The sequence below is a fragment of the Ostrinia nubilalis genome, chromosome 9, assembly GCF_963855985.1.
Source record: "Ostrinia nubilalis chromosome 9, ilOstNubi1.1, whole genome shotgun sequence".
NCBI classification, from domain to species: domain Eukaryota; kingdom Metazoa; phylum Arthropoda; class Insecta; order Lepidoptera; family Crambidae; genus Ostrinia; species Ostrinia nubilalis.
The window spans coordinates 3,428,677-3,451,733 of NC_087096.1; the positions used below are offsets into that span (position 1 = coordinate 3,428,677).

Consider the following 23,057-nt stretch of genomic DNA (forward strand, 5'->3'; position numbering starts at 1 on the left):
TGTTTTTACCAGGTCATAATCAAGTAAAGATTTTTATAAGTTTGTGTTGATTTGTGTACTTACCTGTTTTAATTCAAAAGAATGCAGGATGGTGATTGTTCTTTCATTCCACATCATAATGAATCAAACAAGTTAATTTTAAATATTACTGTTGGTACATACTTTATTTTAAATATTTTCATTATTAATTTATTTAAAACCCTGTATGATGAATTGCTGATTATGACCTTGGTGATTGGAGTAGTAATTGGTTAAGTGAAGCGCAATAAAATGTACTGTAGATGCTTCCATACAGCTTTATGGTGTTTGCTCATAGGTGTACTTGTGTAGAGTATGTAGCGTAACTGTTCTTGGTATACAGTATTATGGACCTCCTCCTCCTCCCCCTTTAGTACCAGTAAGAGGAAATAGTATGTAACATTTATAAAAATGAACCATAGGTGAAATAATTTTAAATTGTAGACTTTAGTTAACAGGATATAGAATATAGAATTCAGAAATATTTTCTAAGCTTCATGAACATCTTCTTTTTATGTTTTATGCCATAAGTATAAAAATTACTGTATTGTGTATTGGAAATTTATGACTGTTTATTATTTATAGTTATTATTACACATACACATTGATTTAATTTAGATGAAATGTTACTTATCATTATTTATATATTTCTACACAGAATAGAGAAATATAAAAATTAAATGTAGCATGAAATCTTAAAAATATTTTTAATAAACCTGTTTCAACATGAAAATGTGTTTCATTGGATGAATAAATAATAAAGTTTAAGTGTAAATACACATTTAATGATAATAATTATTGTGGAGTAACACAGTTATAATGCAACACTGTATAAGTTTGTCTGGCCTAATTAAATTTTCTTCTGACCTCAACCTATCTCCTTTTCCTACCAGGATTCTTTTTGCTTGGATTCCTTTGACCTCTGCCTCCTTTAGGTTTCTTAGCTGAGAAGTTGGTCACATTTCCTTTTCCACCACCTTTGCGACTGCCTTTAGGTGGCTTGAAGTTTTTCTTTTCCTCTGACCTCCTAAAAATAAGAAAAACCAATTTAAGCATGATACATTTTACACCCTCTCACAAGATATTGAAATCTTTGAAGATCAGCGATTGGTAGTTGACTAGTATCATGAAATCCAAATGGATTGAATAAATAAAAATAAATAAAGGACATTATAAATAAGTAGGATGCAAATGTCTTGAAATCAAATATACTTACTGCATTTGTTCATCATTTATATGTTTTGCCACAGCTTTATCCATGTCAATTTTAGGCCTCTTATTTAAGATTTTGTCAATCATAGACAAATTGTTCTCCCTCTCTGCCTGTGGTGTAGGTATAGGTGCCTTGCGCTTCCTGTCTTTGCCAGGAATGAGCTCATGGATGCCCTTGCCTCTAGCTTCTTTTTCTTTAGGCAATTTGTCTTGGAACTTTCCTAGTGAGGCTGTTGATGCCTTAGCGACTGTTGCAGCTGTGGCAAGCTAAAGAAAAAAAAAAAAGTATTTTTTTATTAATTTCATAGAAACATGAAAGTTTTCACTTTCTATATTATGTGAGTTGTCTTACATACCTGTGTAGCAGAAGCCTTATCTGAGGTGACTGGAATACCAACTCGTGGAATTGTAACTTTTCTCGCTCTAGCAATGTTTTTCAGCCGCTGCAGTTCATTCTTTGAGACTTTCTCTGATTTTTCTGTGGCCTTCTTCTCATACATATCTGTCATAGGATCAACATTTTGTGGTACTTCAATTAGCCAGTTCTTCTCTTTCTCAGCTGCTGCCTTTTTAAATCTGAAAGTTAATTTTAACTTAGTAAAAACAATCTGTGGACTAGGTACAACATCAGTGGAAACATTACAAGGATAAAAAGTCTAAAATTACCCATATAAAGGCACCCATTTCTGCAGCTGTTCATCCCATTCCAGTTTGTCTTTCTTCTTCTTGGTGATACCCTTGGCTTTAGCAAACTCTTGCCACTTTGTCAAAGGTTTGGGCTTCGGCACGGGCTTGGCGCGCGGCAATACGGTCGTGGGCTGCGGGAGCCGCACCACGATGGCTTCCTCGATCCTTTCGGTGGGCAGCTCCCATACTTTGTTCAACAACAGCTGAGTGTTATCGCGAGACAGCGATTGTAAATATTGGTCTTTTTTAGAACTGAAACACGAAATCAATATCAACATCTTGCCTTTGTTGTAAATAATAATTCATATTGATGTGCAAGCCCTCGATTATAATAAAATCAATTACTTAAGTTATTAATGGCAATAGTTCAAGAAATTCTTAAGCATGTGGTATTTTAATTCTTACTTACCTCAACAACTTTGTGTCCAAATCATTCGAATCAAATGCAAGAAGAGTGCCCACATCAAAATCCAATTCTAAATGTTTTTCAACGGTGATTGATTTATACTTCTCAGCTTTTTTTTGTTCTCTTTCCAATATTTCATTAACGATATCCATTTTGCTAGTAAAATATTATTCTACGCAACAAACTAAAACTACCACTATCGGCCACAACATCATAACCTAAAAATTAAACGTCAGATTTTTGACAACTCCACGTGTGACTGTTGTTTTTATTCCCATGTGACAAAGGAATAAAGTTATGATATTGATGAATTAAATTTTAATTTCTACAACAGGATCAGAATTAAAGAGTATCTTCATAAATAATGGTCATCATTATTTGTACAATAAATACTATGAAAAAATACGTTCATCTATTATTGGTATATCCGTAATAGTACTATCGATAAAACATATCCGAAACGAACAACACTATTTCGCATCCGTTCCGATGACATTGACAGACAATCGATTAATCGGATTCCTTCCTTGCTTGATCAATCGATTGTATTGTTGTTGTTTTTGTGTCACTCACTTCTCACTTATTTCAAATCAAAATGAGAAAAGTTTGCTATAATTAGCGATATTTCTTACCAATAATCGTCAATAAATAACAAGTATGACACCTGATATGGATAAAAGTTATTGTTTTAAAAAAGAGAACAAGTTCCTCGTCAAAAGTGGATGTAAGAAAAGGATGTGGCGATCACTGAAACAAATACTCACGGCTGAAAGAGCGTTGCCCTGGCATAACGAAGCTGTTTTGTGTATGTAACTACTTATTTCCTTAATATCCTGTTAAATACAAGTAATTTCCGAGTCCTTTTCATGATATAACCTCTCTCTTTACAGATTATACAATAAACGCTCCGCCGACTTTTAAACCTACTAAAAAGTATTCAGATATATCTGGGCTACCAGCGCCGTACATGGACCGGCACTCGAAGCTGTTCTACAGTAATGCAGACGAGTTTGCAACTGTTCGCAGCCTGCCCATGGACATAACTGCAGGATATTTGCAACTAAGAGGAGCTAATATTATTGTGGGATAGTTCATAGGTTAGGCAGACTTAAAATAAACTGATTATTTTTAAATTTACGATGATTTTTTATAGTGTACAGTTTTGTGAAATAGTAACTTATGAAATAAAAACAACACAAGTATTATTAATAGTATTTATTAGAGATGAAACGGATATCCGGTAACTATCCGGTAGGCCGGATATCCGGCCTACATTTACTATCCGGCCGGATACCGGATAGTAACTCACTATCCGGCCGGATACCGGATATTAAAAAACTACGACAATTTCCTATTAATAAAATGAAATACATTAATCTTTGAGGTAAACATCAATAAAATGGCTTATAATCGTTCGTTCGTTCGTTTCAGCCGAAAGACGTCCACTGCTGGACAAAGGCCTCCCCCAAGGATTTCCACAAAGACCGGTCCTGCGCCGCTTGCATCCAGGTACTTCCCGCGACCTTCACCAGATCGTCGGTCCACCTAGTGGGAGGCCTGCCCACGCTACGTCTTCCAGCTCGTGGTCGCCACTCAAGAACTTTCCTGCCCCAGCGGCCATCAGCTCTTCGAGCTATGTGCCCCGCCCACTGCCACTTGATTTTAGCGATTCTGCGGGCTATGTCAGTCACTCTGGTTCTCCTACGGATCTCCTCATTTCTGATTCGATCACGCAGGGAAACTCCGAGCATAGCACGCTCCATCGCTCTTTGGGTGACCTTGAGCCTTCTTATGAGGCCCATAGTAAGCGACCACGTCTCAGAGCCATACACCATCACTGGCAACACACACTGGTCAAATACTTTTGACTTGAGACACTGCGGTATTTCGGACGTGAGAATTTCGCGAAGCTTCCCGAACGCTGCCCAGCCGAGTTGGATTCGACGATTAACCTCTTTCTCGAAGTTGGACCTACCTAACTGGACTGTTTGTCCCAGGTATACATAATTGTCAACAACTTCGAGTGTAGTGTCTCCAACCTTCAGAGGAGTGGGTACAACACGGGCATTTGACATAATTTTTGTCTTGTCCTTATAATAACGTTAACTTATAATAATGACGTCTTTTATTTAAAGTACAAAAAGCCATATTAAGGCCATTAAAAAAACTAATTTCTTTTTCTGGGCTATTCACTCTAATGACGAATACATAAATAGTAAATTAATATCTGTTACCTAAGTCGAAATATTGCCAAATAAAATAGGCGATCTTTTTTTCACTGGATGGTCTGATGTCATGATGCAGTTCAGTCAGATTATGCAGCAAGTAAACTAAGTAATTTAATTTTCGCTATTCAATCACACACTCACGATGGCAACCGAAATCGCCCGAATTGATCTGCCCCCTAGGCAAGTGGTAAAATCTGACATTCTATTCGGACTGATTCGATTTTCGAAAAGTGTGACTAGTCTACTGATCGCGTTCGAAGCACCTGTGCGGCGCTAAACTCGTCACGACATGCAACGCGACAATGGGCCAACTATCCGGCCGCCGGATATCCGGCTATCCGGCCTAGCAGATGGCCGGATATCCGGTATCCGGTATCCGGCCAAACAACTATCCGTTTCATCTCTAGTATTTATTAACAAATATTATGATTTAATTCTGAAATTAACAACTAATAACCCATTTTTGGAATCCCCTGACTTGAACCATCGGCCAGATTTGTGTTCCTGTCCAATGGCGGCATACAACATGTTCCCATCACTACTAAACTGCATACAATTCACAAATCCCTTTATCTGTATGCTGAATAGTGGCATAATTTTTCTATATGCATCACACACTTTCCACAGTCTAATATTATTGTCATATGATCCAGATGCAAAAACATCTGAATTCAACAATGTTGCTACACTAGTTATCCATCTTGGCACACCATTTTCAACACCATGTGCTTCTGCTATTGTACATAGAGGTTTCTTTTTAAGAACACTCCAAAGACATAAGGAACCATTGTCGCTGCCAGATACAAAGCGTTCTTCATCTAATAGTCTGACTTCATCTAAACTGCCCACGGGCCCATTGAATATGAGCTGGGATTCCTCAACAATTTTCCATATCCTGACTGTAGTATCTCTCCCTCCTGCTGTGATTGCTCTCTCTCTTGACAGCGCATCTATCGATGTTATTGGTGATTGATGTCCAAATAAAGTCTCCACATACGCCATCTCATCTAATGACCAAATTTTCACAGATCGATCTTTGCTGGCCGAGTACAAATCATGCGTATTCTTTCTAAATACTAATCCTGTTATTGTGTCTTTATGGCCTTTGAATGTGTGGATATGTTTTAGAGTTGTCGGGTCCCAAACATGGATGTCAGATGACTGGTCTGAACTCACTAGGTATTTGGAGTCTGTTGAAATTGCAACTGAAGTAATGCTACCTTTTAAGTAGGTAGCATGTGTTTTATATGCCAGGCAACCGAGTTTTCTTTTCTCCTTAATGCCCCACTTTATAATAGTACCACATTTGCTTCCCGAGAATGCAAACTGAACATCATTACTGATGCAGACGCACGTGAGAGTCAGCCGGTGTTCCCTGGCGCGGATCAGCCTGCAGTCCTCGTCAGTGGGCGCGATGTAGTTGTCGGCTACTTCTACTTTTAGTTTGCCTTTCTGTTCCAAGTAGTCCTTCTGTAAACGCTTCTCGACTGCATCATCAACCTCTTTTAGTTCGGCTCTTTTGGCCTCTTCTTTTTCAATTTCTTCTAAGTATTTCTTGGCCAAACGAAGTTTCTTTTGCTCTGCCGTCTCATTATCACTTTCAGATTCTTCTGCATCGGAAAATTTCTTGATTTCCAAGTCACTTTCAGAAGATTCGTTACCATTTTCTAGGTTAGGAGCGTTTTGCCTTTTCGGATTCTTCTTCTTAATTTTTTCACCTTTTCTTTTGTGAACTTGTCTAGATTTGCCTTTTAGAAAGAAGGACGATGACATTGTTTTAAAGAAATACAGTAGTTTTATTCAATATTCGAAAATATTTAAGTTCGAGCACACGTTGATTTGATGGCCAACTAACTGACATTGACAATACGAAATTTGACAGTAACTTTTTTTTGTAATAGTGTGGTATTAAAATTTGTGGTGTGTCGTGGCTTACTGGGCAAAAGAATTCCTAGATTTGGTTGGTTTGGTTTGTTGATGTTGGAGACGACTTACAAAATAACTGTACCGTACTCGCTATTCATTCATTCTAGTGGTGCTGATTTTGAAAGTATACAGGATGTCCCAGAATGGGTGAATCAAACTGCTAGGGGATGTAGCTCTACTATCCCAGAAAAATATGAAAAAAAAATTGAGTTCGATTTCTTTTTAATAAAGTGCTCTAAACTCGAAATCTAGTCATTATTTTCAGTTTGTTTACAGATAAACGAAGCGATCATGTGCAATTAATATTAGTAACAAAAAAGTACAAATAAACTCCAAACGCAGCAATTAAGGCATTTTTTTTTGTTTCCTGAAGCGCTTTATTTTTTTTTTCATATTTTTTAGGGATAGTACATTAGTAGAGCTACCTCCCCTAGCAGTTTGATTCACCCATTCTGGGACACCTGTATAGTCAATGAAATGAGGGCCAACGTTTTAGCTCTCACCAGCTGGTGCCACGCTTCGGCAGTACATTTATTAAAAGAGCAAGGTCACTGTCATCACTTGCTAGTGGCGATGAGGCTAAAATGGTAGGAGTTAGGACTAACGCATTTGCACTCACTAGGATGGCGCCACTGTAGAGTAGGGTCATGTCAGTGGTGAAAAATAATAGGTAGGCCATCATTTCGTTATTATTAATAAGTTAATTAATTAGGAACAGTTCGTTCTGTATTCTGAGGAAACGCCATAAACTTTTGGTTTTGCCATACATTTACAATAACTAGCCCTCATTCATCATTTCCCAACTGAGCCAGTGGGTTTTATCAAGATCAGTTTAGTAATTTTTACTCATTATTACACTAGGCAACAGCCTTTAGTCTTTCTTTGAAAGGTTACAAATTAAAAAACAAGTTACTTTCTATCATTATATTTATTTAGTACACAATAAAACAAACTACATAGAATCTAGTGCCGGTGTCTTCCGATGATCTTCTTTCTTCAAGCCATTATGGGTATACCTTACCTTTCTTCAAGTATAGCAAGTAAAATCTGTATTAATTGAAATGTAAAATACTATAATACTATGAAATGTACTAGTCATCTCTTTCTGTGGGGAGCAGGGAGGGTTAAAGGTGGTCCTGCTTCGTTACCGATAAACCTAGAGACGCGCGTTATCTGCAAATCACAGGAATCAGCACAGGATACTGCCACAGCAAACAGGCCAGCGCACCACCGGCCTGCCAAACAAACGCTCATGTTAGTGCGGAGTCTGCAATCAGCCGGCGCTACCTACGTCCATCAGAATGTATGCGATCGTGACGTTATTCTTTACTTCCCCATAAAAAGGCGTGTTTTAACCCCAGTACAGACTTAGTGATGGTATGGAATGATATTTATATATTGAGTGCCATGTTAAATGAAAAATCTATCTATTTTAAAAAGAACGTTATAAATTGTGTCTATGAAATACTTCGCCAAGAGCCTAAGATATGCGTGTCTCGGTTTGTCAATAAGTATAAAAGTTTACTCATAACTTATGAACGGCAACAACAGCAAAACAGCAGTTGTCAGCAATCAGCAACCCCCCCCTCCCCGCAAACCGCCGCGCTCCCCGCGTTCTCCACGCCCTGAGCATACCAACATTATTGTTAATATTACATTTAATTACATTGTATTCATTAAAAACCTCTTGGGTACAAATTGATACAAAGCAAGACCATTTAATTCACGCAAAAAGAAATGAATATACAAGTGTTGAAAGTTTATGAACAAATTACATAAATTGTTTATCACCTGTTTCAAAACAAGATACTAAAATTTAGTAAATATAAAAAAAAACTTCAGTCAGGTTTTAATGAAGTTATTTACCATGTTGTAAGGTTGATACAATTTATTTCCCAATATAGCCCAATTGTCCCTCTTGGAGTGTACATGATCTTCTTGATTTAGTACATAAAAACCTGAAATGACATCTAAGGGCCTTACTGGCCAGAGTCCTAACTGCTAATAAATTAATACATCAGGTGACACATTCATTACACACTAATCTAAAAAATTTAGACCATTGCTTTTGGATTTCAGACAGCTAAGTATATTGTACATAAAGGAACAATGATGTACTACTAAATAAGTAGCATAGGTTTGACATCCAATGTAAAGAAACAACAGGTTAATTTGTTCTAACTGAAGTACACTGACCACCATACTCTAATACAGGTTATCTTATTTGCAAATAAAAAAGGGAAATTGTTAAATTTCTTACATTAAAGTAAACCTAGAGATAAAGAACTTAAGGTATAATTTGTTACATCAAATTTTTGCCACTATGTAGAACATAGTTAGGTCTTGAATGGCTAATGAGTAAGTGTGGAGTATAGTACCTTAGCTGAAGGCTGCTACTCTTGCGGTACAGCACTTCAGCTCTGATTTGGTACTCTCAACCTGAAAAAGAAAGATTTACTTAATTTTGTTTCACAAGATTCCACAGACTCGAAATACTACAAAAGACAAAGAAAAAAAATGCAATAAACATTTATGATTTTGCACTATACAAAAACTACAAAAAATTTTGAAGATTCTACTGAATTTTCATATGAATTATATGTAGAAGTATGAATTTAGTTAGCATTATATGAACATAGCATCAATTTTGTATTTTATTTAGATAACAACAAATAAAGAGAGCTAGTTAGTATGAAAGTTTACATTGTGTATGAAGTAAAAAAACTCAAATTAATTACCCATCACTTCAATGTCTGGAGCGGGAGCGGGAGCGGCTGCGGCTGCGGGAGCGGCCGCGCGAGCTCTTGGAGTCGGAGCGGGAACGCGAGCGCGAGCGTGATCGCGAGCGCGAATACGAGCGCCGGCGCGAGCGGGACCTGGATCGACGACGTGAACGAGACCGTGAACGGGAGTTGCTAAAATAAAAACCATCAAAGTTCTATCAGTCTGATTTACGATTGGCTAGAAATTTTGACAATTCCATGCAAAATAATAACATTCGGACAATTCTGTTGAAAGGACTTTTGATTATTTCAGTTACAGTTTCAGTCAAATCTTTAAGACCTGAGATATTGACAATAAAACATCATATTTGTAAATTTGTACTATTTATGAAGCGCTGAATTTAAATATATTATTATGGCAAACATTAGAAATTCAAGTCTTTCAACAGAATAAAAATGTCTACGTAAGATTCAGGCTTTCCACTGCACTGGATCTGCAAGCACCAGCCGGCAGCTACTGCTGAAGCAGCGAATACCAATTAATTTACATCGGACACCGAGCAAAGGTGTCAATTATTTAATAAATAATATTACAAGTCTTTACAAGAATCACATGTTATTTTTTCGATAATTTTAATGTTTGTGGGTTGCAATTGCAAATTCCAAGATAGAATGGCCACCACTTAATTGAATTACAGTTTCGGTCATCTTTAGAGTTAATTTCTTGAACAAATAGTAAATCCTTGTCTAATAAAAAGCAGTTTTAAGGTAAAGTTAAGTCTCTAACCAGCAGCTGAAATTAAAAACACCACAGTTAACAGATGTTTTATAGAATATTTATGGGTTTGCTTGGCTTCAAATCAAAAACAAAATAAAGTTAAAAATTAATCAGGAAAAGAACTATACCTCTTGCGTCGGTCGTAACGGCTTCTGTAAGGGGATGATGGCCGACCGTATCTGGCCATTTGAACCCTGAGTTCCCTGCCATCCAACATACGCCCGTCAAGGGAATCTAATGCTTCTTCGGCATCACGGCGGTCGTAGAATCTAAAAAAAACAATGACTATCTTGAAGCTTTGCTACATAAAAAACTGAAAGGTTACATGAAGCGTGGTATTTTCACCGGCACCTTGGGTGGCTTCAGTTACAAACATTTTATAGCATAACATACCTGACAAAAGCAAATCCTCGGCTTTCTCGTGTATACCGGTCTCGTGGTATATAAATATCACCAACTTCACCGCATCTCTCGAACACACGACGCAAATCTTCGGGCGTTGTGCGATACGTGAGATTGTCCACCTTCAACGACACCATGCCGTCGATACGAGGCGGCGGTCTACCGTAACTCATTTTGGAGAATACTTTGCACTATTTAAATCACAAATTCACCTTTACTTTAATTAAAAATTATCACTGTAAAACGGCGTCACTACTCGAGAGCTTCACTTGAAAGAATGGCAGCCATTCAATGGCTGGCTTGTGGAATGGCGCCCGGAAAAGGAAATGGCTTGGTAATGAAGATGACGCGTGCTTTCTGTGTTGCCATATGAAATTTAATAAAAACTACTAAATTGAAGCTTTTTTTATCAAGATGGCAGTAGCGTCGCTACCTAGTTCTACGACTTAAAATATTAATTTTAAAATAAAAATAATTAATTTAGATTTGATTTACCAAAAAATATGCAAATAAAATTGAAACTAGTCTTGAAACCAAACAAGAAAATAATGAATGTATGTTTAGCCCAATTAATTAAACTGAGTTTTTCAATAAACTTTTAGAAAGGTGTTGTTTTAATGTGGCTAAAGCCAAAACCTATGATATAATGTAAAATGTCTACTGTTTATATAGCAACAAAAACCTACAACTATGTTAAGTAGAGTAATTAGTAAAAGTAGGTAATTAATTAACGGCCTTAGCTATCGTCCGTTAGGTAATTACTCTACTGTCATCTCTATGACTTACGAACGATGGGATGGAACTATACACCTTTAATTATCACTAGTAGGTACTACCAGAGTAAATATATTCTTTGATTACTACTCGTTACCATGGTAAAATTATTTAGCATCCAGAATAACATGTCAAAATAATTTATTTCAGGTTTCGTTAAAATTCGCGTTGATTTTTAGATATATCCAAATTAATAATCATGACTGGAGTTAAACAAGTTAGAAACAAAAGGCTTCTCCCAGATTTGCGCAAGGAAGGTGAACTTACTAAAGAAATAAATCTCGCTACTAAAGAGAAACATGGAGTGCCGACTGGCTACAGGCTATACTCTCATCATACGCTAGCAAGTGTTAGGAAGATGAGTTATTTTCACCCTTTCTTGTGAGTTAGTTTTTAATTAAGTTCCTCTTACTTACTTTTAGGGTTCCATTGGGCTTTGGGTCAACCATAGTGGGCCACATACACCGTCATGATAAATCTTGAATTGAAAATAAATAATCGCTACCATTAAAATTGGGCTAACTCTAACGTGCTGACTTGGTGGAATAGAACTTTGGTCTTTGTGTATTACGTCATAATATTACCACGGATAACATAAATTACCACGTTATTTTATTAGACATACCCTGGGTCGTGGATTAATTAGCCTCAGTCATCATAATTATATTTAACAACCCGCTAGAGCTAACTGCGCATCTCCCCGCGTTCGTCCCGTCCGTACCAGAGCGTCGATGTGACGTCACGGCCGCCAGGTGCGCAGTTAACTCGATTACTGTCCCTCTTAATTCTTAAAGAGGTCGTTTCTAACTAGTGCATTTCCATACAAAACATTTTTGCCCCTTGCAGTTTACCTGATGATAGTCTGGATTTGGTTCTGGCGGCCACATACAACCATTCCACGGAGAAATTTGCTGATAAGGAGGACTTGTATCTCCAGCCTGAGACGATAGGCTGCGAAACCTGGCGCCGGCTCAGGAATACTTATGACAAATATCCCCCCAAGAGTGTGCCTATGGTAAGTTAGATTTTTTTATCCACAACGAGGAAGCTCTTGGCCTGTATCTCACCTGATGGTAAGTGACGATCAGGCCGAAGGTGGAATGAATTAAATCAGATACCAGTAAACGACACTACACGCTCGACATCCTATGTATCGTAAAGGGAGGATAAACGTTGTGTTACCAATACACGCTAAAATGGCAGTTGTGCGATATGTAGATCATTCATTAAGCATGGCGCAAATGCGCAATAGAAAATCTTCGAATTTGTTCTTTTTCTCAATAATACGTATTGTAAACCTTATCGAAAATTTTTATCGAAGAAAGAATTACCGAAAACTAAACTAAGTACCTACTTAAGTAATCGAAGTAATTAAATCCCTGCGACTTTCAACTTAATTTTCATTCATTAAAAGTACGCTCGTGTTATTTTTTTAATGTTAAGTTGAGTAATTAGTAAAAGTAGGTTATTAATTAACGGCCTTAGCTATCGTCCGTTAGGTAATTACTCTACTGTCACCTCTAAGAGTTACGATGGGATTTCTTTCGCCCAGGGTCACCCGATGAAGCGCGGAGGCATCTCAGAGCACAAGTCCCCGTTCAGCGTGAAGCTGATGAACTCCGGCGTGCACTCGTCGCAAACCAACCCTGGCTACAGCAGGCAGCCAGCGGGTGGCGCTATATTCTTTTATTAGTTTTTATCGGATTGCTGGCAACAGATTGGCCATCATGCTAAACTTCGTTGGTCACACGTTGAAGTACCTACCTAAACGTAATTATGGATGGACAGGGACATTTTGATCACCTTTTTTTGTCAGATAATAATTATAAAGCAAATTGTTTTATAACTTTTATACTAAAATCGCATCAAATACCTAGCCCCAAACTGTAAGAAGACTGATAATATTATAAGACGCAAGTCAAGTAGGTTAATGTAGATATTATGTGGATTGCCAGCCAGCTTAAATCAATCATGTTTAAATGTATTTAGATGTTTAATTTTGTTGCCAGCAATTTTTGCTAAAGGAATCTGTCTTTAAGAGTAATCGCACTGTTTTATTTAACTTTTTTTAAAATAAATTGCCTAATAATGTAGTTTTTATAAAACATTACTTGACACCATGTAGACTTTTAAAAGTTTTTCAACTTAGTGCCTTTTATACCATTTTGTACGAGGACTATAAGTAGGTCGGTCGTTATTTAGTTGTTTAGTTTGTTCGTTCGAAGTTCGGGGTTATGTTAGTTTCGTTGTAATTAAAGTGTTAATTGTTGTCGTCACTCATGTACCTTCGTTGTCGTCTTAAAATATACAATTTTGTTTCTATCAGTATTTTATTTTATTTATTTATCCACATTTTATGATACCTACTTATTTACAATAAGGGTTCTTTGTCAGCAGGCCTACGGAACCCTAAAAAGCGCCTTGACGTTTAGCCTAGGCGCAGACCACCGATTTTTCGTTGGCCGATAGTTTAGTCGGGCAGTTAATTAGTATGGGCTGTGCTGTGGTATGGGCATGTATGGAAGTGCGCACATTACGCCGATTTGATTTGGCTGATTATTCATACAAATTAAAATCGGGCCCAACTATCGGCCCACTAAATATCGGTGGTATGTGCCTAGGCTTACTCAATAAGTATTGCTTGGCTGATAAACGTTTGAAGATTTACCTTGTAATTTGTTAGGCTTAAATAATAACACCACGAAGACGTGGTGTTTTTACTGTGGAAGGATAGGTCAGATACACAGTAATTAAATAATTGTTTAGACTCGCTAAGCCTTAGAGACTCTAATTTCGTGTCCTGGTATCTTAGAGTCTAAGGTACCGGGACACGAAATTAGAGTCGCATCCCAAAGAACATCGCAATAATGCATCGAGTTTCAGTATTTTACTCGAAACAATCGAATTCTTAATAAATCCTCGAAATATTTTTCAAATACTGGCATGTCAGAAGAATTGTCTGGAGTATTGTCATACTTCAAATTACATGACAAAAAACATTTTCTCTTGAGTCACTATTCGAAAATTTACACAATTATTTCCATTTAACTATGTAAACTTTAATTAGTAGTTTCATTGTATAAATTCTATAATTCAATATTTAATTAACCGTTTTAAACTTAAATGAATGGATTTCTTGGATTCCATTGGTAAGAAGAAATATTTTTAACTTTATTACGTTTTCTTCTATTACTACCGTCTACCACTTGTTTACCACGTGGTGTTTTTACTTTTACTTTTATTCCCGTAGAATTAAAATCAAAAGATAGAAAATCAAAGCGTGTTCGATCGTGGTACCTTTACGAGCAATTCAAATCCCTCGAGAGAAACCAGCTGGACGCCGCTCAGAAGCTGAAGAACAAGTCGTACCAAGACAGGATCTTGCGGCAAGAACTGAGCGAGCGGAGGGAGCGGCGCAAGCTATACGACCAGTACGGCGTTTGCCACAGCGAGTCTCGTATCACGAAGAGCGCAAGCGAGGGCAACAAGACGTCTCTCAGCGCTAGCACTGATGATTTCTTTGAAACTTTTTGCGAACTGCAAGAAGATGAGAGATCAAGCGAAGCTGAACACGAGACAGACACAGAAGACGTTTACAGCCAAGACGACTCGCAGACTGGAAAGCGCTACCTCGACGAGTTCAAGAGCTTAGAAAACATTAAAGACGATCAGAGCTTCACGGATAGCGTTAATAGCGTCGTCCAAAATTACAAGTGCTGCGAGAACTTCACGGAAGATCTGAGAGAGGAGCTCGAGCTGGTCAAGAAGAGCATCGCTGAGGAAATCACTCAGCAGTTTGAAACGGTAAAGGAAAACATAGAATGTCTTGAGAAGTACTCTAAATTGTGCAGTGAGGATAAGATATCTGACGCCGAGAGTTCAGAGTCTGTCGATGCTTGCGCGTGCGACTTGAATAAATCGCTGCGCCACAATCGGGAAAGCGATATAAATCTGTACAATATATGGTCTAAATTGGTTTCGTTTGCGTATCAAGTCATTCAACTGAATCACGGTAAGGATTCTTTTCCCACTGACTTTTAATTTGAATTCAGCCGTTTTAATGAAAATACGAAAATAGATAAAATATTTTGAGGTCAAATTCTTTTTTGTACAGGTAACTGTTACTACGACTACAGTTCACAATTCCTAACTGCTGTGTTGGCCTGTGACGTGATACGAAGAGGCGTCAGTAGAATGTGTAAGTGATTCCCATGAAACGTAATATTTTCTCACTTTGCCACATACATACTCCTAGAATCAAGTTAGGCATGTAACCAGGAACTTAATTTTAGGTCATATTTTGCAGCCCTACGTTTCACCAATAAAGTTTGCTACTGATGAGTCTGACGCCTCAACTGTCAGTCACAAAAAGAAATCTAGTAAAAACGTCTCAAATTCAAAAAAATCAAGGAAACCTACCCAAACTCAGGTAAAGTTCCAGTATTAAACACTAACTTAGTACTACGAGAGTAGAATTTATAGAAGGCCGAAGAGCAGTACGACAGGTTGATGAATATTTTTTATTGTTTCAGAAACGTACGAAATGCCAGAGGAGTTACAAAACGCGTTCCTACAATAAATATTTCTCAGATGATTATTGGCGTAATTTGTCAAAACACAGTTTTGGATTTAGGAGAAGAGTGGCAAACAGGGCGACCGAGCCCTGGCGAAGTATTGCTAAATTCCCTTCTTGTAGAAGCTGCGAGCTCAGCGAGAAATCCTCTTGCAGCATTTGGCCATCGTTTTCGAGAACTAATTTGTCTGATGAATGTGCCTGCCATTTGAAAGTGGCAAACCCTATGTTGAAAATTGGCCAGTACATAGATAAATTACTAAATGACATCGACGATTGTAAACGCTTGTGAAAATTGAGAATGTTACTAGGTATGCAAAATCACTTGAAACCTTTGTTACAGTTAAGCTTTTACATTTACAAATACATTAGTTTTTATTTCATTCAAAAATACCCAGTAGTTATGATTTTATAGGCATTCAAAGTTCGCTTAAATATTGAGTCCCGCCGACGGTCACGTGACCCCGTGTGACGTACATTCACAGCGTCCGCTCACTAGAAAACGGATATAAACATACTTAAATAATTTTTTTTTGTAAATACAAACTTATTATACATATTAACACCCAGACCCATCACAGAAATTAAAATTGAACCAAACCCAAACTTGATGCGATTGTGTCGTTTTATTGCGAATTACCTTCCAGCTCCATCATTAGACCCCGATTACTATATAGAATTAAAATACTCATCAATACAAAACCAACGAGCCCAAACTCGATGCATTTAAGTCGTTTTATTATAGAGTTCCTATGGCCACCTTCCAGCTCCATCATCAGATCAGCTCCATGTCATCATAATATTGCATAGTCATCCAAATCACATGTGTTTGCGAAATTTCAGTTTAATCGGTTGCCTGGAAGTGGGTCTTAATTCAGTTTGCAAGATTCCACCCATACAAATATGAGCCAGTTGTTGTAATATGACGTCACGCGCATAAAATGGCGGGCCGGCCGCCGCCCGCACTTTTAAAATTCAATATCTTGGAAACTAATTGACGTATCGAAATAATTCTTTCACGTGTATTTTTTATTTTTAACAGAGAATACAGAAAGCTAAAAAACAAAATTAGTGAACATTCTTCATTGTTTATATTCGTTCAATAAATGTAACCTGTGACATCAATTTTGTTTGATTTGATTTTTTTTAGTCCGAGGGTTCGTCCTTTAAACTTCCTTATGCGCGTGCGCATCCTTTCAGAGTGCATTACCGCAGCAAAATTTTTATAAATGTTGTGCTTTAGAGAGTCGAGAGTATAGCAGATAATTAGTCCATCGTGAGCAGAAATTTGTCCACTAATAGCAAAATTCGTTCAAATTATAGTTTTAAAGTTATTAGGAAAAAAACAGATTTTGCTGGGGTAATGTTTGAAACATTACCCCAGCAAAATTTTTTTTTGAAAGTCGTTCTATCCCGGAACCAAATACATGGATAGATACCTTTTGTTGCGTAGTAATTTGTCCACGAATAGCAAAATTTGTTCGTGTTCCGGTTTTCAAGTTATTCAGAATTTTGCTGGGGTAATGTTTTGTGATGTCCCAGATCTCGTAAATGGCTCAACGCAGAAGTTTGAAAAAAATACCAATGATAGACCTTGATATGTCCAAATTAGTTCAAGCATTAGTCATTGATTTGAATGATAAACACCAGTGTAATTAAATGATTTCGAAAATCAGATAAAACGGATTTGTGAGTAAACCAGTACTCTTACAATCGAATAAAAAAGTGTAGCATGTACCCTTGGTACACCTTTATAACCACAGTAAATATAAATGATGTGGCTTTGCGCAAAAGAGAGATTTCAAGAAATTTAATTTATTTTAACAGTCTTACTTTCGTGGCCGAATACGCAATTCCCTTATAACAAGGGAACATGGCATACAATGGACAAATTAAAATGTTCCTTGAATAAGCTATCCTGTTAATTTCAGCTTTATATTACGGCTTATAAGAAAGTTATCGGACTGCAAAAAAATATCAGGAATTCTTCTATAAGCCGACCAAATTATAAAGGTCACAAAAAAGCGATCACTCCATACATACAGGTATACTTCGCAAATTAGTAGCTTAGCTGTCAATGTTTTGTACAGTTATGTGGAATATTGTAATACGTGCAAACGATTTTTAAATATTAAATTTCTAATCAGTCTCCATCGTCCTTCCACCATGCGTTTTTTTTTTCAAAAATAATGTCTTAAGTCTGTAGCTAAAGGTCTACGCTGCAAGATGGAAGAATCTTCTAACCAAAAAGATGGGAGATGCAGCAGATGTCAACGGATTTAAAACTGGAGTTCATGTGACTCATTGTAGACTTGAGTGTCTAGAGCGTCCCTTCCTCCACCAAGCGTAAGAATTTTCACAAAAATACTGTCTAAGGTCTGTAGCTAAAGGTCTACGCTGCAAGATGGAAGAATCTTCTAGCCAAAAAGATGGCAGATGCAGCAGATGTCAACGGATTTAAAACTGGAGTTCATGTGACTACTTGTAGACTTGAGTGTCTAGAGCGTCCCTTCCTCCACCATGCGTAAAAATTTTCACAAAAATACTGTCTAAGGTCTGTAGGTAAAGGTCTACGCTGCAAGATGGAAGAATCTTCTAGCCAAAAAGATGGCAGATGCAGCAGATGTCAACGGATTTAAAACTGGAGTTCATGTGACTCCTTCTAGACTTGAGTGTCTAGAGCGTCCCTTCCTCCACCATGCGTAAGAATTTTCACAAAAATACTGTCTAAGGTCTGTAGCTAAAGGTCTACGCTGCAAGATGGAAGAATCTTCTAACCAAAAAGATGGCAGATGCAGCAGATGTCAACGGATTTAAAACTGGAGTTCATGTGCCTCCTTGTAGACTTGAGTGTCTAGAGCGTCCCTTCCTCCACCATGCGTAAGAATTTTCACAAAAATACTGTCTAAGGTCTGTAGCTAAGGGTCTACGATGCAAGATGGAAGAATATTCTAACCAAAAAGATGGCAGATGCAGCAGATGTCAACGGATTTAAAACTGGAGTTCATGTTACTCCTTGTAGACTTGAGTGTCTAGAGCGTCCCTTCCTCCACCATGCGTAAGAATGTTTCAAAAATACTGTCTAAGGTCTGTAGCTAAAGGTCTAAGCTGCAAGATAGAAGAATCTTCTAGCCAAAAAGATGGCAGATGCAGCAGATGTCAACGGATTTAAAACTGGAGTTCATGTGACTCCTTGTAGACATGAGTCTCTAGAGCGTCCCTTACTCCGCCATGCGTAAGAATTTTCCAAAAATACTGTCTAAGGTCTGTAGTAAAAGTCTAAGCTGCGAGATAGAAGAATCTTTTAGTCAAAAAGATGGCAGATGCAGCATATATCAACGGATTTAAGACTGGACTGGCACCACCTTGCAATGTCATCCTCTCATTGTTATCTGTAATGTAAATTATTTTTAAAATGAATTAAAAAAATAAAATGTTCGTTTTATTATTTCAATAATCTGACCTCTCAACTCAACACAACACCTTTGTTCGCAACTGTACTGACGAAAGCTCGATATCATACCGTTGATTTAAGATGGCAAGCCTTATGTATGGAACGGTCGCTTTTTTGTGACCTTTATAATTTGGTCGGCTTATAGAAGAATTCCTGATATTTTTTTGCAGTCCGATAACTTTCTTATAAGCCGTAATATAAAGCTGAAATTAACAGGATAGCTTATTCAAGGAACATTTTAATTTGTCCATTGTATGCCATGTTCCCTTGTTATAAGGGAATTGCGTATTCGGCCACGAAAGTAAGACTGTTAAAATAAATTAAATTTCTTGAAATCTCTCTTTTGCGCAAAGCCACATCATTTATATTTACTGTGGTTATAAAGGTATACCAAGGGTACATGCTACACCTTTTTATTCGATTGTAAGAGTACTGGTTTACTCACAAATCCGTTTTATCTGTTTTTCGAAATCATTTAATTACACTGGTGTTTATCATTCAAATCAATGACTAATGCTTGAACTAATTTGGACATATCAAGGTCTATCATTGGTATTTCTTTCAAACTTCTGCGTTGAGCCATTTACGAGATCTGGGACATCAGAAAACATTACCCCAGCAAAATTCTGAATAACTTGAGAACCGGAACACGAACAAATTTTGCTATTCGTGGACAAATTACTACGCAACAAAAGCTATCTATCCATGTATTTGGTTCCGGGATAGAACGACTTTCAAAAAAAAATTTTGCTGGGGTAATGTTTGAAACATTACCCCAGCAAAATCTGTTTTTTCCTAATAACTTTAAAACTATAATTTGAACGAATTTTGCTATTAGTGGACAAATTTCTGCTCACGATGGACTAATTATCTGCTATACTCTCGACTCTCTATAGCACAACATTTATAAAAATTTTGCTGCGGTAATGCACTCATCCTTTCATGTCCCAAATAGACAGATCTATTTTATAACATTGTGTTCAACTTACAATAGTTTTAAAAGTATTGAGTAAAGTATAATAAAAACGCAAGTTTAACAAATATGTAACACTTTAATACACTGGTCGTTATACAACAGCGAATTTCAGTTAGTTACATTATTCATTTTTTTTAGTTTTCACGTCGACAATATTTCATAAGAATGTATCCCCTTCACCTCTGAATAAATTCGTATCAACTATATCATGCCACGTGGGAGTAAATGGAATAAAATATGGAAGCTATTTCATTTCAACATAGATCGGTGATATAAGGAAAGATGGGAATTATAATCTGTAACTAAATAACTTTTATACTGTTTAAATGAACACATCAATGCAAAGGCCTGGAACTATATTTACACAATTATTATTAAGAACACAGATGTTTCTAATAATAACATTTATAAATATTGCTTGATAAGTGAGAACTACTATAACATGTATAATGGTTAGGTCAAAACTGTTGTAAAGTATTAATTTAGAAAGCACTTGGCAGGCTACAGGGTGAATGTGTTTGTATAATACCGTGGTATAATTAAAATCAAATGTAACTGGCAATACTTAAAAAAATCTACCGATGCGTTAATGACTATGGGATTTAACGGAAACGTGTTACAATTTCTTGGAACATTAATGAATTCAAGTTTTTTTTTTGTGATTTTTATGGGACTTATGCTAACTAAACGGTTATTTCTTATGTAAATAATATAATTTACAAGTGGATTTTGAATCTGGCAAAACAATTCTTTCGATTTGTACATATTAAATAATTATATGTATTTTCATAAGAAATGGGTTAACGTAATCAATTAAAAAGATTTATATAAGTTACTTACACAATTCTTCTTCTTTATTTCTGCTATAATTACCGTATTTACCGTTTACATTACTTAAAATGGTATTGTCATAACTTTAGATAATTTCATCCGATACGCATAAACGGTAATAAGTAGGTAACTTTTAAATTATGTGGCAAGTTACATGTATATTTTAGACTAAGAACTCATGGTTTTTTCGTTCCCGTGGTAGTTACAGAACAGTGATTTTATCGTAAGACTCAAGGAGTCAAGGTACAGTCGCCGTCAGATATATCGGAGCAGACAAAGTGACCAAATACTTCTGAACAGTTTAAAACGTCAATAAGTTCCATACACTACAAGTTACTATTAATATCTGTAACAGGTATGTGTGTCGTCACGCATGTCATGTGTCTCATTTACCCAGCTCCGTAGATACACTTGACGATGAGTGTTCAGATATTATTGGTTAGTTGTGTGTATAGAAGTTATTGACTAGCATCTGCTCATATATTAATGTTAACTTATTGATGTATGAAACTTATTGATATTTTAAACTGTTCAGAAGTATTTGGTCACTTTGTCTGCTCCGACATATCTAACGGTATCTGTACCGACTGCAGGAGTATTTACGGTAATATAAAATTAGCAAAAAAACCGTGAAATGTGCCCTTACTCAAAAATCAACATATTACCAATCAACCACAGAGCGTAGCTCCATAAGTTCTCATCCTGACTTATTGCCGTTTAATGTTCCACCAACCACCAACATAACTTGCTTATTTCACATTTCACCATTTAACTAACAATGTGAACGCATCATCTATAATTAACATTCGTATCAATCGATTCATAAATAGACATTACATATTAAGTTTAAATATTAAGATTACTCGTATTATACGCCGAAATGTATATTTGTATCACATAATCATCTAGTATTATGTAAGTAAAAATCTTTTGGGGCTTTGATATGCGTTTCAGTTCGCCAGCGATCATCCTTTCTCAGTTGTGTCGATCAAAGCCCGTGTATAGTTAAATTGATAAAAGTGCTCCGCTTTTGTGCTATGACAAGAATTTAAAGATATTACTATGCCTCAATATCTCATTATATAGCCCGACCAGGAACATAAAAACCCTCGCCATGTTGCGGAAAACTAATGGTACTAATTTCTTTTAATGGCAACAGTAACTGAAAACTTCATTCACATGTCACCTTGCATGTCAGTCTATTGCTGTCAAAGTGTAAACAAACTTTATTTTAAATGTGCGCAATTGATTTTGTGAATTAAATTGCTAAAATCTTTTTATAGTCGTGAAAGAAAAGTGGTTCACAATGTGTTAAAGTATTTGTCGAAGAGAAATACTAAGGGTTCGGACAATATTTTCATTGAATAATGTTTCCGACAAAGGTTGTCAAATTGACTGACATGTTTATCGCATAGTACAGTCCACTATGAAAATTAGCTGCGGTTTGTTTCAACTACCTATTTAAAAAAAAAATGTCACTTTCTAAGTGTTGAATTTTATGGAATTGGGAAAGAAGTACCGAGTTTGAAGCGTTCATGAGCAAACATTGCAGTTGAATATTCAAGTTCTGAATTTGATTATTGATGAATAATAAAATAAATCCTACTAGCTCGATTGATGGTTTCATTTAATTTATTTAAACCAGGTTACCTATAATAATATTATTTCGTTAATTTATGAAAATATCAAATTAGCCCGTAATCCTGAATCCTGATACATAAAGTTAGCCTATTAATTTAACACAGGTACGACTGTACTCAGTGTTGCACTATCAAATGCAATTGACGCGCCTCTAAGCCAGGGTTTTTATGTTCCTGGTCAGGCTATACTTATAACTTTATATTTTGAAAGTTCTTGGTTTAGGATATTGCTAAAATTTTAGGGTGGATATGAACTGCGTCTAACTTATGCAATCTATGCATCGGTCACCATATTACCGAAATATTAATTTTACAAACTAAAACTATAATTACATGGTGCCCGTTGTCATGGTATTTTTAAAATAATATTACAGCATTCGATCAATTACAACAATAATGGCATTAGCTAATGATGCGTAGCTAAATATT

At 36.5% G+C, this 23,057-nt stretch overlaps 5 protein-coding genes across 9 annotated transcripts; 2 read left to right on the forward strand and 3 right to left on the reverse strand.

The window, feature by feature from the left end:
* Positions 1-781: 781 nt before the first annotated feature.
* Positions 782-2,563, reverse strand: LOC135074416 (ribosome biogenesis regulatory protein homolog). The gene is made up of 5 exons (XM_063968704.1): positions 2,327-2,563; positions 1,897-2,169; positions 1,587-1,806; positions 1,235-1,497; positions 782-1,045 (listed from the first exon to the last, which is right to left on the reverse strand). Exons 1-5 carry the CDS (start codon positions 2,473-2,475, stop codon positions 892-894), a joined length of 1,059 nt encoding a protein of 352 aa, XP_063824774.1. The 5' UTR covers positions 2,476-2,563; the 3' UTR covers positions 782-891.
* Positions 2,564-4,955: 2,392 nt separating this feature from the next.
* On the reverse strand, positions 4,956-6,403 carry LOC135074911 (U3 small nucleolar RNA-interacting protein 2). The gene has a single exon (XM_063969284.1). The coding sequence runs from the start codon at positions 6,322-6,324 to the stop codon at positions 4,975-4,977; it is 1,350 nt and encodes a 449-aa protein (XP_063825354.1). The 5' UTR covers positions 6,325-6,403; the 3' UTR covers positions 4,956-4,974.
* Positions 6,404-7,386: 983 nt separating this feature from the next.
* Positions 7,387-10,710, reverse strand: LOC135074411 (serine/arginine-rich splicing factor 2). 3 transcript variants are annotated; one of them, XR_010257829.1, is made up of 5 exons: positions 10,372-10,708; positions 10,107-10,247; positions 9,216-9,392; positions 8,856-8,916; positions 7,387-8,102 (listed from the first exon to the last, which is right to left on the reverse strand). XR_010257829.1 is itself a non-coding variant. In XM_063968695.1 (4 exons), the coding sequence occupies exons 1-3, from the start codon at positions 10,551-10,553 to the stop codon at positions 9,224-9,226; spliced, it is 453 nt and encodes a 150-aa protein (XP_063824765.1). In that variant the 5' UTR covers positions 10,554-10,710; the 3' UTR covers positions 7,387-8,916; positions 9,216-9,223. The 3 variants fall into 3 exon arrangements, 2 of the variants coding, with proteins under 2 accessions (XP_063824765.1, XP_063824763.1); XM_063968695.1 differs by having other exon boundaries at positions 7,387-8,916; positions 9,216-9,353; positions 10,372-10,710; XM_063968693.1 differs by having other exon boundaries at positions 7,387-8,916.
* A 560-nt stretch (positions 10,711-11,270) lies between these two features.
* LOC135074912 (cilia- and flagella-associated protein 276) lies at positions 11,271-13,479 on the forward strand. The gene is made up of 3 exons (XM_063969285.1): positions 11,271-11,535; positions 12,001-12,169; positions 12,707-13,479. The coding sequence occupies exons 1-3, from the start codon at positions 11,354-11,356 to the stop codon at positions 12,845-12,847; spliced, it is 492 nt and encodes a 163-aa protein (XP_063825355.1). The 5' UTR covers positions 11,271-11,353; the 3' UTR covers positions 12,848-13,479.
* A 654-nt stretch (positions 13,480-14,133) lies between these two features.
* On the forward strand, positions 14,134-16,019 carry LOC135074913 (uncharacterized). Of its 3 annotated transcripts, XM_063969288.1 has the most exons (5): positions 14,135-14,303; positions 14,405-15,166; positions 15,269-15,352; positions 15,447-15,583; positions 15,687-16,019. In XM_063969288.1, exons 1-5 carry the CDS (start codon positions 14,282-14,284, stop codon positions 16,017-16,019), a joined length of 1,338 nt encoding a protein of 445 aa, XP_063825358.1. In that variant the 5' UTR covers positions 14,135-14,281. The 3 variants fall into 3 exon arrangements, with proteins under 3 accessions (XP_063825360.1, XP_063825358.1, XP_063825359.1); XM_063969289.1 differs by lacking the exon at positions 15,687-16,019 and having other exon boundaries at positions 15,461-15,577; XM_063969290.1 differs by lacking the exons at positions 15,447-15,583; positions 15,687-16,019 and having other exon boundaries at positions 14,134-14,303; positions 14,405-14,958; positions 15,269-15,357.
* The last annotated feature ends 7,038 nt before the right edge of the window (positions 16,020-23,057 follow it).